The sequence below is a fragment of the Pezoporus flaviventris genome, unplaced genomic scaffold (genome assembly GCF_033815535.1).
Source record: "Pezoporus flaviventris isolate CSIRO_AGI_PZ_B2104156 unplaced genomic scaffold, CSIRO_AGI_Pfla_v1 ptg000005l, whole genome shotgun sequence".
Lineage (NCBI taxonomy): Eukaryota > Metazoa > Chordata > Aves > Psittaciformes > Psittacidae > Pezoporus > Pezoporus flaviventris.
Window position 1 is genome coordinate 11872468 of NW_026892553.1, and position 15068 is coordinate 11887535.

Sequence of the window (15068 nt, forward strand, 5' to 3'; positions counted from 1 at the left end):
CTTTGCACACTTTGCGTCTCACTCAAATGAAAGCCTATCCACAAAAATGGAGTAGAATATCGTAGTTGGGTTTTTTTTCTTCTTTAAAGCTTCTGTTGATGTCTTAGTTACTGTGCATTAGCCCAGTTCTGCAGAGATACCTGACCACCCTCACAACTTGCAGGGAAGGAGAGGGTCAAAAAGAGCTGCCACAGGGCAGCAGAAATCATTCACATCCAGAGGTATTTGTGTTAAGGTTCTGAAGAAAACTGAGTTTAACCCAACTTTAATTTGTAGTAAATTTACTTCATGCTATCCCTTCACATCCAATTTGAAAAGCAGTCAAATGGAGAAAAATATTATGAGGGGTTATTTTCCAAAACAGCTCCTTGGTAGAAGCTGCTTCCACCTAATAAAAATAGCACAGTACTGTGAAACTATCTAACAAACAGTAATAAATAGTTAAATCTATTACTTAGGAAAGGCTTCCCACAAATGCTATGGAGCAAACTTTTTCCATTCTCAAAGAAATTACTTTTCTCTCCCTCAGCTAGGTCCTCACAGACACAAATTAAGAGAAACTCTGTGAGCAGCTCTACCTGCCAGCAGTGGTGACGGGGAAAGGCAGAGGGCTGTTCACAAGGCTCCAAGGCTGATCTTTGACCCTCAGCAGTGCTGTTACTTCCTAAACACTTGTTTCAGAGAGAAGAGCACAGAAGAGATTTAAAAAACATGGGGTAAAAGTGTTTGCAGCACTTGGGCCTCTGTTGAAACATCTCTAGCAATGCTGTTTGCTGCTTTCCTGTTGCACTGACTTACTGCTTCCCCCCGATAATGAGGTAGAAACTAGACTCTTAGACAGGAAAGGGACTAGAAGTTACCTCTGAAGTATCCTGAAAATTGTAAAAATCCAGCCTTGCTCTGCTGTGCTCACAGAAACTTCCAGCACACCTTCCTTACGAAGAAGACTGTCCATCTATTTGTTATGCATTTATGCGTGCTCAGCATATGCTGCTGCCTAGCATCATGTGCTGTAAAACAGAACGTGAAGGAGATGTATCTATTTACCTTCACATGAAAAGCAGCAACACAGAACATATTGCAGCCTAAGGCTTCCTCAGGAAGCTGCCACCCAGGAACTGAGCTACCGCAGCAGTCTGAACCCAGAAAACAGGACCTCAGCATCAGGATGGGCTCTGCAGCAGCCACATTCGAGAACACGTTTGCACCTTCAGTTATTTCCTGCTGACCAGAGCACCTATGTCAGGTCTGCACTGCAGAAGGGAAAGGAGCAGCAGGCACACACGACTCGGTGCTAAGCCACAGCTTCCTTCTCCACTTCCCTGCAGTATAGGTGACATTGCACATGGCCCAGCTGGGGAGCTGGAGTGATGACTTCTCTGGGCAGTTTAACTCCTTCCTTTGCCCCTTTTTTTAAACAGGTACTAACTCTTCTTTTACAGCAGCATCTTCAGTTACTAATGCTCCTGCTGAGAACATTAAACACCTTTGGCATCAAGACCAACCTGATCAAGTCAACACAAAGCTCCAGACACAACTCAGGTCGTCATTCTAGGGAACATGCAGCCATTATGTACTACAGGTTGTAAGATTGTGGCATTTTGTAGGAGCTAAATCTATCCACTGACTGTGCCCTATTCATCCCCCCTCCTTTCCCATTTCTTTAGTGGAACCTTCTTTCACCTGATTATTCCACTGCACTCACTCTCCAGCCAGCATCTTAACCCCAGACTCCATGGGCTGGCCTGCACCCCATCCTACCTGAGAGCCAGCGCTCCAGGAGTGGGGCCAGGCCTCCCCCGGGGATGGAGCTGCCGGGGTATGAAGCTGCCCGAGCACAGGCTCATGAGGACACGCAGTGCTCAGGGCAGCTTTGCCCATATGCTGCTTTGTGAGTACCACTGATCATCTCAGCCCCATGCTCTCACTCCATGGGCAAGTGTTCTTACAGCACCTGCGGGCACATAACATTTTAGCATTTGCCAAGTACCATGGTACCCTTTCCCACGTTAACTCCTTTAAAAATCAGTTCTGATTTTTACTCTTTCCTTTAAAGAAATGGCATGCTTTGCTCCAAGAGGTTTACAGTAAGTGGAAAGGAAGACATGGCCTGCTCTATCTGATAAGGTTTCTCACACTGAGATTATACTCACAGTAACATTAGTTTTTATTCTGTTACTATCCCACCATATATATATAAAGTAATTTCAACCAAGTCATCCAGGTCTGTATTTATTAGTAAACCTGTACACTGTCAATACTCATGATGATGCCTGAAAGAAAGAACACTAATAGAACACAGTCTTCATGTTTCAGATGCAAATTACTTCCAAGATTTTCCCAGTTAACATAAATATCCCAGACTAGCTTACAAAAAAACCCAACAAAACACACGTTTGGGGGTGCAGTCCAACACTACAGAGGGAATCACTTGGGGGTGCCAAACAGCCACAGGTGTATCAGTCTGACGCAGAAAGACAAGTGTTATTAGAGTTCCCAGGAGACAGTCCCTCTTACAATCCCAGTTTGGTCCTTCTCCAGTGCCTCCTTTTGGAGTTGTACCTAAGACAAAAGCAGTGTACATTAGCAAAGGGCACACACATTTGAGGATCCAAGTGGAGTAAAACCACCTTAAATTAGCTGAATGGTAAGGAACTGAAATCTTTCTTATGTGCTGGAGTGGGAAGCTGCCAACAATCAGCTGTGAACTCAGCTTAGAATTTCCATCTCATCACTAAGCAGCACATTACTGCAACAGAATCTAGACATCAAGGAGGTAAAGATGCCTGCAGAGATGCAGCACTGACATGTGAACATCTTCCCTCCTCCTTTGGAGACAAGGCCTGTGATCTTGTGGTGATTGTCCAAAGATAAGAAAAAGCTACCTCCTGAACGTAGTTCATAATCTAACACCAAAAGTATCAGTTTTCTTCAAAATCTGAAAAGCAGAGCAGCATATGGAAAGGCTATCTTCCAGTCAAGTATATTAATTTATCAGTATGTACTTGTACCTGTTAAGAACATATGGTTTCACCACTGTACAGGTGAAACCAAGGAGACTTGTTAACAGAGACTCTCTCAGCAGGACAATGGCAGTACTCCCACAGGAGGAAGCACTGCAATTGCAGCCTGCTTTAGCACAGGTTGGGAAAAACTGGTGACCAATGTACTGAAGTGCCGTAAGACAAATCAATTTTCTCCATGATAAAAGTATTCCAAAGTACTGCAATTAGGTCAAACAGAACCCAACTGCAAGCTGGTGTCTGGAAGACAAGGATACAGTTTGGGGCACACAGTACTGATTCTACCTAGAAAGAAACAGGAGAAGTAAGCACAGAACGTGGCAAGCCTGTGCCCTTTTGCTGCCTGATCCAGCCACTGCTACTGACACTCTCCTCACTACTCAGGACAAAAAATAATCTGGGAGAAAGAATCCTGTTCCCTTAAAAAGTTTAGACAAGGAAGTGTATGAGGTAAAAAGCCAGAGGCACAGCGTAAGTGAACAAATTACACTGGCTGAAGCTTTTAAACCAGAGGGCTTAGATATACACCACCTTCTGCATGCCTCACATTCACCCAGTATTTTACAGTCTGCTCTTACTGCATTTTTTTAAATACAATGCTTGAAAACAAACACTATGGGCAAACAAAAAGGAACTGTTGCAAATCAATTCTGCAGTGATGTACCAAGGATCTTACACTGTCAATTTTATCTCATATACACCCAACAAGCTCTTCGCTCCCTTACAATCTTCTGTGTCTCATAACACCCCTGCTCAGTGAGGTACTGTTCTTGAGATGCAGGATCGCAGAGGGACAGCTCTGAGCGAGGGGAAAGGTGCTGGTAAGGGCAACATCAGCAGCAAAGGCTACCAATTCTGCAGTAAATCATCCACAAGTTCATGTCTTTAATTTATGTGCCACGACCAAGCACCTGTGGATCCTTGCACAGCACTGGCATGAACTGGACTGCTACAGAAGAAACTGGCATGAAAGCTCCACACTGCCTCAAGAAAACAGGCCAACAGTACCTGGAGTTGTGGGTCTGCACCAGTGCTTCTATATGAAATTCACAGCCACAAAACTGCACTGCTGCTTGCGTAAACCTTTTTTACACAACCAGCTTCTGACTTCAGCCCAAGCGGCACACGCAGCCTAAGCCTGGGTGGCTGCAGCGCTTCAGAAAGCAACAAACCATTACCTGATCTTATTGCCAGTCTTCATGCGAATCCACTGCGGGATCGGCCGGTTCTGCTTCTGCTTCTTGGCAAGGAAGCGTTTGATCTTGAACGTCTTGTGAGACGACTGGAAGAGAGAGCAGCCGTTATGCCCACACATCAGCCACCGCCTCGCAGCCGGGCCCGGGCCGGCCGCCCCGCGGGGGCTCAGCCGCGCCAGAGCAGGGCACGGCGGCGGGCAGGCCGCAAGGCCTCAGCAAGCCATGAGCTGGAAGGGAACGTTGAACCCAAGGCCTTCCCGCCGTCTCCCGTCCCGTCCCCCCCACCCCGGGCTGCGGGGAGCGCAAGCCAACCGGCAGCGGCGAGAGGGGCCCGAAATATCGCGCCCCGGCGGCGGATGGCGGCAGATAGTCTCACCATGGCGCAGAACTGCCAGGCGTCCCAGCGATGGCGGCGACGGAAGAGGCGGAAGGGGCAGGGGGAAGCGGCGAGAGAGGCGAGGGTTGCGCGGCCGCAGCGACCCCTGGCGGCCCGGCGCCACAGAGCGCAGTGAGGGACGGCGGCGGCAGGAGTTTGTGCGAGTTTATTGGGTTTAGTACAAAACAGCTATGGCTAAAATTCGCTAGCTTAGGAGGAGCTGCTACTGGTGAAGTCTCTTTCTGGGCTGTAAAATAACAGTTCAAGTTATGAGGGAGACCAGGAGTGCGGTAACGCTCCAGACGGTGAAGGGAGAATGCTGCAAAAGAACAGGATGTCCAAACCAGCTACATTTGATTAAAAGTAAGCGTTTCAATGTAGGTAGACTTTACATGACAATTTGTCAAGAAGTATTCCAATATTAAGCCAGCTTATTCATACACTCCAACTTAGTTACTTAATATCCAGAGAACCAGGAAAGAGGAAGGTCTCTCCCTCCCTAGCTTTATCACTGACATGCCAGGCGTTCTCCTCTTCGAGACTCCTCCTCTTCATCGGCACCTCAACAGCCCCAGCCTGTGTACCTGTCTCTGTGCCAGACTGACATCACTCAGCTATCACTGCCACACAACACCTGTGTTAACTCCGGGCAACTTCAAGCTTGCTCTGCTTAAGCACATCAAACACTGGCTCCCATCGCCTTACAGTAAAGCTCTGGCTTCAGATCCAGGTGTCATCTCCTGACTGCGTGACTCATTTATTATCACACTTAAGGCCATAAAGTCTTTCTACTTTGCAAAGATTCTCTTCTCTGATGTAGTTCAGATGCTGGGAAAATAAATTCAAATAACTGAAAATACAATGAGAACACATTTCAAATTCCAAATCTACAGCTGAGGTTCTTTAACCAGAAACATCCAACAGCACAATGCCCCCTTGTCTTCCTTTGTTCCTTCTTCGCTTCGAAGGCACTTCTGGATTGCGTAGTACATGCTCTTTGGCTGCACAGACAGTCAGAACACATAAGGCTTGCATGCTAGTCACTCCTCTTCCTTCATATTACTCGTCTCACTTTCTTGTTTCTTATCCGCACCCTGATCTGCAGGCTTTGCAGCACTGTCTTCATACTGACACAATCTGCTTCGGCTTCGGGCTCCTGGCTGGTACAGCTGCATTGCTGGACGATCCTGAAATAAATCAAAACTATTTAGACTCTTTCATAGCCCCCAGCCATCATAGTTATGATGGCATCAGTGATACTAGAAATGGCTCAAACTTTTCACGGTGTTCTAAGTTAAATTATTCCACCATGTTTGCAAGGTAACTTCAACTGTTTCAAATCAAGGTTGTCTCTGTTGTGAGACAACACCCCGGTTCAAGCCACAAACACCACTGCGCACAACTGAAGTTATCTGTAAAGAGCTTCCTCCTGAGATGAGTTCAACTTGCCCTCTCTCAGAATAGAGGCCAACTTCAAGCTTCTTCAAACCCCCGAGTTTCATTTGTATCCGAAACAGCCTTAATTGACATGGAAAACTTGCATACAACAGATTTGCAGGGTATATAAAACTATGCCCGAGACATTCTTTCTTCAGTCTACGGGAGATCTTCTGTCATATTCTGCATGTAGCAGTCTTGTCCCCATTTGAGGGAACCTGTTCAATCACTCTCTCACTTTAAGATGTACTTTCAGGCATATATAGTGTCAGCAAGAGACACACGCAGATTACTGATGCTCTGCTGACACTTTAAAGATACAGCCTAAGGCGTAAGTCAGCAAATGAAAAGAAATCAGTGTCTTTACAATTTAGCCCATGGTATCATGGCTTAATTCCTATACAGTGACAAAGAGTTTAAGCAAAATTTAGTAGACAAACAGGCAAACTTTCTAGCAATGGCAGAGTTTGTTACCAGAACAGGGAGAACTTTCAACAGAGAAACCACACGGTTCTCTCCTTGAAGTACTTTTACCCTAAAGCCCACAAACTGGTCCATATGAATCAGACACATGAATTTAAAGAAATCCAGCACCTTGTTTCTGATACGATCCCTCTTAATTGTATCCTCTTTTTTATCATCTTTGGTTACTTTCTCAGATTTGTCCATGCTGCTGGTAAAGTCTGTAAGATCACTTTTCTTTCCCTTTTCTCTGAGTAAGTCTCTCTCCTTTTTCACCTCTTCCTCTTTTCTTCTAAAAACCTTCTCTTTCTCAAAGCGCTCTTTCTGCCTCCGACGCTCCTCTTCTTGGCGCCTCAGTTTCTCCCTTTGTGCTCTCTCATATTCTCTGTCTCTTTCATAATCTCTATCTCGGTCCCTGTAGTCCTTTACACACTCATCTTCTGATCTGTATGAAAACAAAACTGAAAATTAAGCTCAAAAGATTCATCAGAGCTGGGAGATCAATGTAATACTGGTGTAAGTTTGCAATATGAAGATGACACACTGGTAGGTTCTAGGGAGCTTTTGGGAAGCTGCATTAACTCAAGTCATGCATGAGAACCTGAGATGATGCTGACTGCTGGCACTTCCTAGGCTCCTACTCACACAGCTGGCCAAGTCTCCTCTGGCTCTGGAAAGCACCTGGATTTCTCTGTCTTATCTCTATTTCTCACATGGCAGAACTGAAACTTGACCAGATCACAGAGCTGTTAAGAATTACACCTTCCACTTTGATATTTTACAAGACTTAAAAGGACTAATAACTGCAGCACACCTCTCCTCTTGCCACAGCTCTAATTCGCCAATCGCAAAGACAGTGCTCACAGCCTGCTGCAGGTCACCCACACCTGGGCTTCTTTTGCAGAGTTCCTACAGTGAGTTGAAAAAACATCAAAATTTGTCCACTAGTGAAGAACTAGTCAGGTAATTCACACAGATTTCTGCAACCACAGAGAACACATCCCATGCCTTCTATCAGAAGGCTAATTGCAGAGGAATTACTAAACAGTCATTGGCAGAGCAGCCTAAGCCTCAGTACGATCAGGAAACAAGTTATATATACATATATATATTTATAGCAAGTACTAGAATACTTTTTTGCCTTCTCTTCTTTTGTCTCCCCATCAGATCGTTTGGCAGATGCACTACTCGCATTTTTTTCCTCCCTCAGAGACTCTTTTTCCAGTTTCTTGGATTTTTCTTTTCTCTCCAAGTCTTTTTCATCTTTTTCAGGCTTCTTAAGCAGCTACAAAGAAAACAGAAGTCTCAACTAAAAAGCTCACTTTCATACGTATTGTCTGGCACAACACCAAAATCGCAAAGGAACCACAGTCCAGTAAGAAACAAACATTAAAGTAATACTACTGCAAATCGTAGTATTTCTAAAAGCTGGAGTGTATGAGTAAGCATTATCCACAGAGCAGACTAGTAATTTTCTCCTAAAACAGGCCAGTTTAAAAAGCTTAAAAAGTCTCCATTCCATAGTGAATTCACAGTTTTGTTCACCATAGCATGTACAACAGTCACATGACAAAAGCTTTAAATATTACTTTGAAGCATTACAGGATGTAAAACTTAACAACGCCTAATATTGAATATTACAAAAAAGTAGTAATCTACTAACACCAAACCCATGTGATTCTTCACACAATACTCAAAGCACATTCTGAGAGACAGATATACAAATAATAGGGGAAAGGGAGTGTAACAGTTTATAATAAAGAACTGTTCTAGACCTTAATCTTTGGTTCTTCTTTTGATCTGTCTCTTTCTTTTTCTGGGCATCTGTCTACCTTCTTCAGTTTTTCTGCTTCTTTTCTCTTCCTTCTCTCCTCCTCTTTCCATTTTCTTCTTTCTTCTTCTCTTTGTCTTTTTCTTTCCAATTCTCTCCTCCTCCTCTCCTCTCTTTTTTCTTCTCTCAGTCTCTGTGTGTTTAAAACCAAAGAGAAACAGTGTCTTTCCAGATCTAGAAAAGATCCCTTTAAGCCTAAAAAGATACGGTGCCACAGTGATAAAGTAACTCGCCTCAACCCCACCTCTACTGTAATAGAAAAACAGTCCTGTTGTCTCTATTATTCTGTTGTGAACCTGAACATGTTACAGCAGCATTTCATCTTTTCCCCTCTTTCATGATCCTTAACTTGTACTATCTTAAAAAAAAAAAAAATCAACCAACACACACAAGAGTAGCCTCAGCCTTTATAATTCTATTTTTAATGAAATCTGCCCCACCTGTTATTTCCTCTGTTGCTAAAAGTTAAAATGTTATTATGTGCTGGCAGAAAGATGATCTACAAAGACGTGAGTCAAAACAGCATTGAAAAGGAATCTAGTCTGACAGTACCACAAGCAACATTTAGCTGTGACCAGAACACACACAAAGCACCACCATTCCTCCAAAGGCCAGTGTTCTGGTAGTTTCAAGTATGTGAACCAGATGTTAACAAGTTGGGTCAAAAGCTTTTCTTCAAGAGGGCAGAAACATATCAACATACATGCTCCAATATACACACCCATGCTTTAAATGAGCCAATTGGACTTGCAAGAAATAAGAAGATTCTGGAGATAAGTCTTACCTGTTTATTTTTCAAGAAGTTCAATAATGGAGTAGTCTTTTTAGCTAGAGAATACATAAAACAAATGTAAACAATCTGCCTTATCCAATACTTCAACAAAACCCTACATGAAATGAAAAAGCCTTATGGATTTTCCAGCCTTTCTCCTCTCACATACAGCAATACAGCAGTAAAACAAGTCTTCCAATCCTACCCCTGAACAGTGGCAACTATTAGGATTCTATAACCTTCTTTAGTGATACACAGTATACCTCTCTGTAATGGGACATTCAGTCTGCATTAGGCTTTTCCCAGATTCTCTTGTTTTGAAAGAGCATTCTGGTCATTTTTGTGATATTTTACCCAACCACAGAATGTCTTAACTTCTGCATACATGGCACATCCCCGCATCCCACTGAAATGCAGCCACTCCACAGCCTAGCACGGCTAGCAGATGTGACTAGCATCTTAAAACAAGCATAGACATTACCATATAAAACTTAAATCTATAAAAGAATTTAGACCATGACAGCAAAACAAAGTACACTGAGTAGTATTAGCCTAAAGGTTTAATAAATACCTAACAATCACACATAAGAATTCAGTCTCCTGAAGGGTGAAAAAAAACCAAAACACAGCTTCAAATTACACCACATACATTCCTTTGTGCTCTAGGAAAATGTTGCTGTAGTACATAGATTTCCATACCTATGAGCTCTTTGTTTCTTGCCTCTATTTCCTCCAACAAAGTTTCTGGAGTGGAAGTTAATTTTTCATCATCTGCACTGTAACTTTCCAGAAACTTCTTGTACTCTGGATCTACAGGGAAGGGAAGAGGAAAAAGGAAACCACAGCATGAAAAGAATTTCCCTTGTGCACTGCTGGAATTCTGGGTTAATCTGCATAAGCTGTGGTGCTTATGTCACCTGTTCGTAAATTGGCAGCTCTCAAATGAGCTGCTGCGTTATGTTTGTCTGGAACAATCATATTTCATAGATTTGCAGCTGTCCAAGCAGTGCTAATAAGCTATAACTAAGCAAATATTCTGTCAATAAACTACAGTGTCACAGTAAAAATTTTTGTTCTGGTTTCAGGTGGGATAAAGTTAATTTTATCCCTAGTAGCTGCTGCAGAGTTGTGTTTTGGCTTTAGTCTGAGAATAATGTGGATAATACAGTTGTTACTAGCAGTGCTTACCCTGATAAAGGTCTCATACTCTGATCAGTAAGGAGGGACACAAGAAGTCAGGAGGGAGCAGAGACAGAACACCTGACCTGAACTAGCCAAAGGGGTATTTCCATACCACAGCATGTCATGCCCAGTATATAAACACGAGGAGGTGGCTGGGAGGCACCGATTGCTGCTTGGGTTGGTCTGAGTATTGGTCAGTGGGTGATGAGCAATTGTATTGTGTATTACTTGTGTTTCTTTGGGGGTTTATTCCTTTCTTTCTGTTGCCTCCCTTTCCATTACAATTATAATTTACTTATTACAATAATTAAACTGCTCTTATCTTAGCCCACGGGTTTTAGCTTTTTCTGATTCTCCTCCCCATCCCACTGAGGTGAGAGGCAGGGGGAGTGAGCATCTGTGTGGTGCTGAGTTGATGGCTGGTGTCAAACCACAACACAGCATATTCAAATTACTGCTAGGGATTTCAAGTGCATACATGCAAAACAAAATAGCCAGCAGTTATACCATCTTCAATGGTTCCAGTTTTTGCATCCTTTTTCTTACTCTTCTTTTTTGCAGCTTTTTGGAAAGGTGCAAACTCAACTATAGCAGCATATTCCTGACCTGTTAAGAGGAGAGGGAAAATTGCATTAAAATAGAGATGAACCAGATATAGAGTATATTATCCATGTCTACAGCAGGAAGATAAGCCTCACAAGAAATATGCAATACTAGAAGAGACTACTTGGAAAGCATAAAAAAAGTCTTGTATTGTGAAAGACATTTAATAAAAAAAACATTTTAGAGACAGCAGAATTCATGAACTAAACACTCACAACATCAACAAAAAGGCAAAGTAACAGACTCACAAGATGGAAATACTAAATTTAAGACTGCCCATAACTGTCAGTTCAGCCACCTCAGCTATACCACACCACACAACATCCTCATCCTACAGGCTCTGCTATCATTGTGCAAGTGCAAGATAATGTTTTAAGTTAATGTAACTGGGGCAAATCTCAATTTTTGGCAAAATACAATACAATGCAACACATTACAGTCAGGCTTTAAAGTTTCATCTTTTGACTAGAATGCCACATTTATGGCTGCATAAATCAAATGTTGCTGTTGGATATGGCAAATACAGCATCCTGTTACACTGCAAACCAGGCTATTTAAAAGAGGTGGGTGTTATTAGAACCTTGCCATGCAACCATTCTAAATGAGGGAGGGTCTTGTGGACAGAGCTTTGTGTCACATAAAGCAGCTGGCTGGATGAAAAGTAAACCACAAAGTTCAAGGTGAAATCCTCAGCCTAATAAAGCCAACAGGAAGACTCTTGGTAAAGGTTTTGCTAAATTTGTAAATTTAAGGTTTTTCAATGACAGACTAAGATGTTTTAGCGCTACGTGATGTAAGTAGGTTTGAAATGCAAAATTTAAGGACATGAGGTGTACTGAATACCTAACGTGCATTCAGAAAAAAAGGTAAGTGGTGACACAACTAAATACTTGGATGTTTAACCAATAAATTAAACAACATATAAACTATAGATGTAGGTCTCCAGAGACCAGTTGCTTTTACAACTTCAGGCTGCAAGAAACAAGCCACTCCTTTTACTGAATCAAGATGATCCACTCAGCTGTAAACTGGATCAAGCAATAATACGGATTAAAAACTGACCAAAAAATAAGCTGTTAGAAGTGTACAGAACAGACAAAGGGAGCAGTGGAGCAGGGCACCATTAACCTCAGCTTTGTTTAGCTTGGACAGCAACACCACCCGCCCATTTTCACTTCTCTGACTTCCCACTCAGGTATGACAATGCAAGTATTAACCTTAGTAATGCAACAACTGGGTTTATCTGGAAATCACTATCATCTTGATGTATGTATACTTTACTGGGGTTTACACATAACACTATAGGATCGATTTAGAAATACAGAAGAAAGTCTTAAATTAGCTTCCACAAAGCATAAGACTTTCTTCTCTGAAATACTGCAGAGCATTCATTTAAGGCACTAAAGCCAAACAAACACCAAGTGGCACACTGGGCTGCTTACATTCATCCCTCTACAATACAGCTCTCACACTGCGCAAACCAGGAGAGACGCACACAGCTCACTTGCCTTTGTGGTCGACAAAAACATAGCCGTCAAAGCGATCCCTGAAGAGGACTATGTCTTCCTGGTTTTTGAAGTTGATGTAGGCTCTCGAGAACATGTGAGGGTACAAGCTGCACAAAGACAAGACCCACACAGCCAGGCTCACTGGGCGGCCCGGCTGACGGCAGCAGCGGCTCTCGGGAGCCGCCCCGGGGGAGGGGGCCGGCGGCCGTACCTGGAGTCGTTGGCGAAGAACTCGAAGTAGTCATGCTCGGGCAGGGGCTGGAGATGCTCCTCCAGCTGTTCCTTCGTCAGGCTGGGCGGCAGCCGCCGGATCACCACCTGCGGCACGGACACATGGGTTGGAGCGGCCCACAGCGCTCGTTGCCACCGCCACCCCTCACACCCCTTCCCGGGGAGGACCCAGCTCCTCCCGCCCCACAAAGGCCGCCTCCAGCGGCACCGGGCGAGGCCCGTTCCCGCGGGACTGGGGGGGATCGCACCGCGCAGGCCCCACCTTGCTGAGCGTCTCCTTCTTGTCCTTGGGCCGCTCGAGGCGGTCGAGCTCAGCAGCGCCGGTCCTGCTGTCCCCAGCGGCGGCGGTGGCCGTGCCCGACCCCGCCCCCAACAGAGCCCCCAGCCCGGAGGCGGCCCCGCGCCGCTCCTTCGGCCTCGCGTTCTCCTTGTCCTCCTTCATCCCAGGCCACCGCTTCTCCCGCGACTGCGCCTTAAAGGGCCACGAGCCGCGCCCTCGGCCAAGGCCGCCCCGCCGCGGCCCCGCCGCACTACGGCTCCCGGCGTGCCCCGCGCGGCCCCGCCGCGCTACGGCTCCCGGCGTGTCTGCGTAGTGACGGCGGCGCGGGGTCAGCTGGGAGCGCTCGCAGGGAGGCCGGACGGCGGGGCGAGAGGGGGGCACCGCAGCACGGCAGCGGCGGGATGTGGTACGAGATCCTGCCCGGCATGGCCATCATGGGCGTCTGCCTCGCCATCCCCGGCCTCTCCACCATCTACATGCACCGCTGGAGTAACGGCGGCAAGGTCAGTGTGGGGGGAGGACACTGGGCCGTCTTCCCTCCCCTTTCCCCGGCGGCCCCGCCCGTGGGTCGAGATACTGGGGCTGCGCTTCCGCCGGGGCTTCCTTCCCCACACCTTTTCCTTATGGGATCTCTTCCCTCCCGTGGCCCCTTCCCTTGAGATTCCCTGGGAGCCGCTCCCCCGGGGCCGTACAGGCAGCGCTGTTCTCGCCTGCAGGAGAAGAGGATCGCCCGTTATCCCTACCAGTGGGCGCTGATGGAGAGAGACAGGCGGGTGTCGGGGGTCAACAAGTACTACGTGTCCAAGGCAGGTGCTGGGGGCGGTGGGTAGGCAGCAGTGGGAGGGGAGCAGAAGCCCTGTGCTGGGCTCTGAGCAGGACCCTGGTTGCTCAAGGCTATGGGAACTTACTCTGCCCCTGCAGCCTGCCGGGGGCATCTGCATTTTCTTAGTCATGTTCTTAATTATTTTTTGACAAAACCTGCATTTTCAGCTGTGCCCTTCTGCAAGTTAGGGATAATAATGGTGCACATACAAATGATACTGTTTCTTTTTCAGGGTCTGGAGAACATAGACTAAGGTGATGGCTCTTCTGAAGAATCCACTTAACCTATATAAAATGATTTAACTCTAATAAAGACATACATGTATACAAACCTTGCATCTGCTGCTCTTGTATGGTGACCCCACCTGGGTGCCAGATGCCGCCAAAGCTGCTCTGTTAGTCCCCTCCTCAGCTGGACAGAGGAGAGAATATATAAGAATGGATGGGTACAGCAGGACAGAACAGAGTGTAAACAGGAGGAAGCCAGGTGGGCTGGACTTACTGTTTGCACACACCTGCAGAACTCCAGGCCAGACATTACAGGACTTTTATTTTCTTTATACAAACATACAGGACATCTCTCTGCTGCCAGAAGTACAACACAGAGATTTAGGTGAACAAAACAACCATCTAGAAAACACTTTGGTTTTAAAAGCATCTGAGAAAAAGGCGGCTCAGGGCGTATGTTTGGAAATATGCAGTTGAATCACAGAAGCACTATCCAGAGTAAGCCTCCAAGTACAGTTTAAAGAAATGCATATAATACTGCTAAACCAGACCAAATTAAAATAGCAGAGAAATTAACATAGGATTTTACTATAGACACTTCCATAAACAAAGGAATTTCAAATAAATTGAAAGATACATCCTTGTTACCACCTGTGTACATCCAGGGGTTCCAATCACTGCACCTACTGCTCCCGATACCTATGTATGACATAGGAGAAAAAGAAGCAAGCAACTTAGTTCTTCACTGCAGGCCTCCATGGTTATGTAATACACCTAAGACACCAAGTTGCAATCTGCTTGCTTTAAAGTAACTGAAGCCCATCTGTATTAAATTACAAATTCATTTCTATTTACAAGTCTAGTTTGAACCACAAACTAAACAAAATTGTGTTGAGTTAAAAAAACCAAAACCAGATCTAGATCAAGTGGAGAGACTTAGATCTTAAACAGGAACTTAGGAATTCCTTCATTTTTGCTACTGTTTCCAGTAGCTTGTTAAAGGTCTTTTGCAACCTAAATTATTCTATGCTTAATCAAAACAAATGGAAAATCTCACTTATCAGCATTAGGTAAAAAAGCCCTCCCATGGAATCCTTCTACTTGTCTGATTCAAAGT

General features: G+C 44.9%; 2 protein-coding genes and 1 non-coding gene across 6 annotated transcripts; 1 reads left to right on the forward strand and 2 right to left on the reverse strand.

Annotated features, from left to right (window-relative positions):
- Positions 1 to 2216: 2216 nt before the first annotated feature.
- Positions 2217 to 13176, reverse strand: LOC133265474 (large ribosomal subunit protein eL39). Of its 4 annotated transcripts, XM_061446059.1 has the most exons (10): positions 12884 to 13160; positions 12602 to 12708; positions 12391 to 12497; positions 10787 to 10885; positions 9797 to 9907; positions 9110 to 9153; positions 8270 to 8458; positions 7628 to 7779; positions 6627 to 6939; positions 4748 to 5782 (listed from the first exon to the last, which is right to left on the reverse strand). In XM_061446059.1, the coding sequence occupies exons 1-10, from the start codon at positions 13061 to 13063 to the stop codon at positions 5636 to 5638; spliced, it is 1449 nt and encodes a 482-aa protein (XP_061302043.1). In that variant the 5' UTR covers positions 13064 to 13160; the 3' UTR covers positions 4748 to 5635. The 4 variants fall into 4 exon arrangements, with proteins under 4 accessions (XP_061302045.1, XP_061302046.1, XP_061302043.1 ...); XM_061446061.1 differs by lacking the exons at positions 4748 to 5782; positions 6627 to 6939; positions 7628 to 7779 and adding exons at positions 2217 to 2562; positions 4202 to 4305 and having other exon boundaries at positions 12884 to 13176; XM_061446060.1 differs by lacking the exon at positions 6627 to 6939 and having other exon boundaries at positions 12884 to 13176.
- Positions 3004 to 3136, reverse strand: LOC133265649 (small nucleolar RNA SNORA69). Its single transcript, XR_009742041.1, has one exon. It is a non-coding gene; the product is annotated as a small nucleolar RNA SNORA69 (small nucleolar RNA).
- Positions 13177 to 13210: 34 nt separating the features above from the next.
- NDUFA1 (NADH:ubiquinone oxidoreductase subunit A1) lies at positions 13211 to 14054 on the forward strand. Its single transcript, XM_061446075.1, has 3 exons — positions 13211 to 13404; positions 13618 to 13707; positions 13957 to 14054. Exons 1-3 carry the CDS (start codon positions 13303 to 13305, stop codon positions 13975 to 13977), a joined length of 213 nt encoding a protein of 70 aa, XP_061302059.1. The 5' UTR covers positions 13211 to 13302; the 3' UTR covers positions 13978 to 14054.
- The last annotated feature ends 1014 nt before the right edge of the window (positions 14055 to 15068 follow it).

Bases quoted from the DNA above. Each gene is read 5' to 3' on its own strand.
- NDUFA1 (XM_061446075.1), top strand. From the start codon at position 13,303: ATGTGGTACGAGATCCTGCCCGGCATGGCCATCATGGGCGTCTGCCTC. The intron at 13,405-13,617 runs GTCAGTGTGGGG...TCTCGCCTGCAG, and splicing joins GCTGGAGTAACGGCGGCAAG to GAGAAGAGGATCGCCCGTTA. The intron at 13,708-13,956 runs GCAGGTGCTGGG...TTTCTTTTTCAG, and splicing joins ACAAGTACTACGTGTCCAAG to GGTCTGGAGAACATAGACTA.
- LOC133265474 (XM_061446059.1), bottom strand. From the start codon at position 13,063: ATGAAGGAGGACAAGGAGAACGCGAGGCCGAAGGAGCGGCGCGGGGCC. The intron at 12,709-12,883 runs GTGGGGCCTGCG...TCCGTGCCGCAG, and splicing joins AGAAGGAGACGCTCAGCAAG to GTGGTGATCCGGCGGCTGCC. The intron at 10,886-12,390 runs GCAAGTGAGCTG...TCCTCTTAACAG, and splicing joins TGTTTTTGTCGACCACAAAG to GTCAGGAATATGCTGCTATA.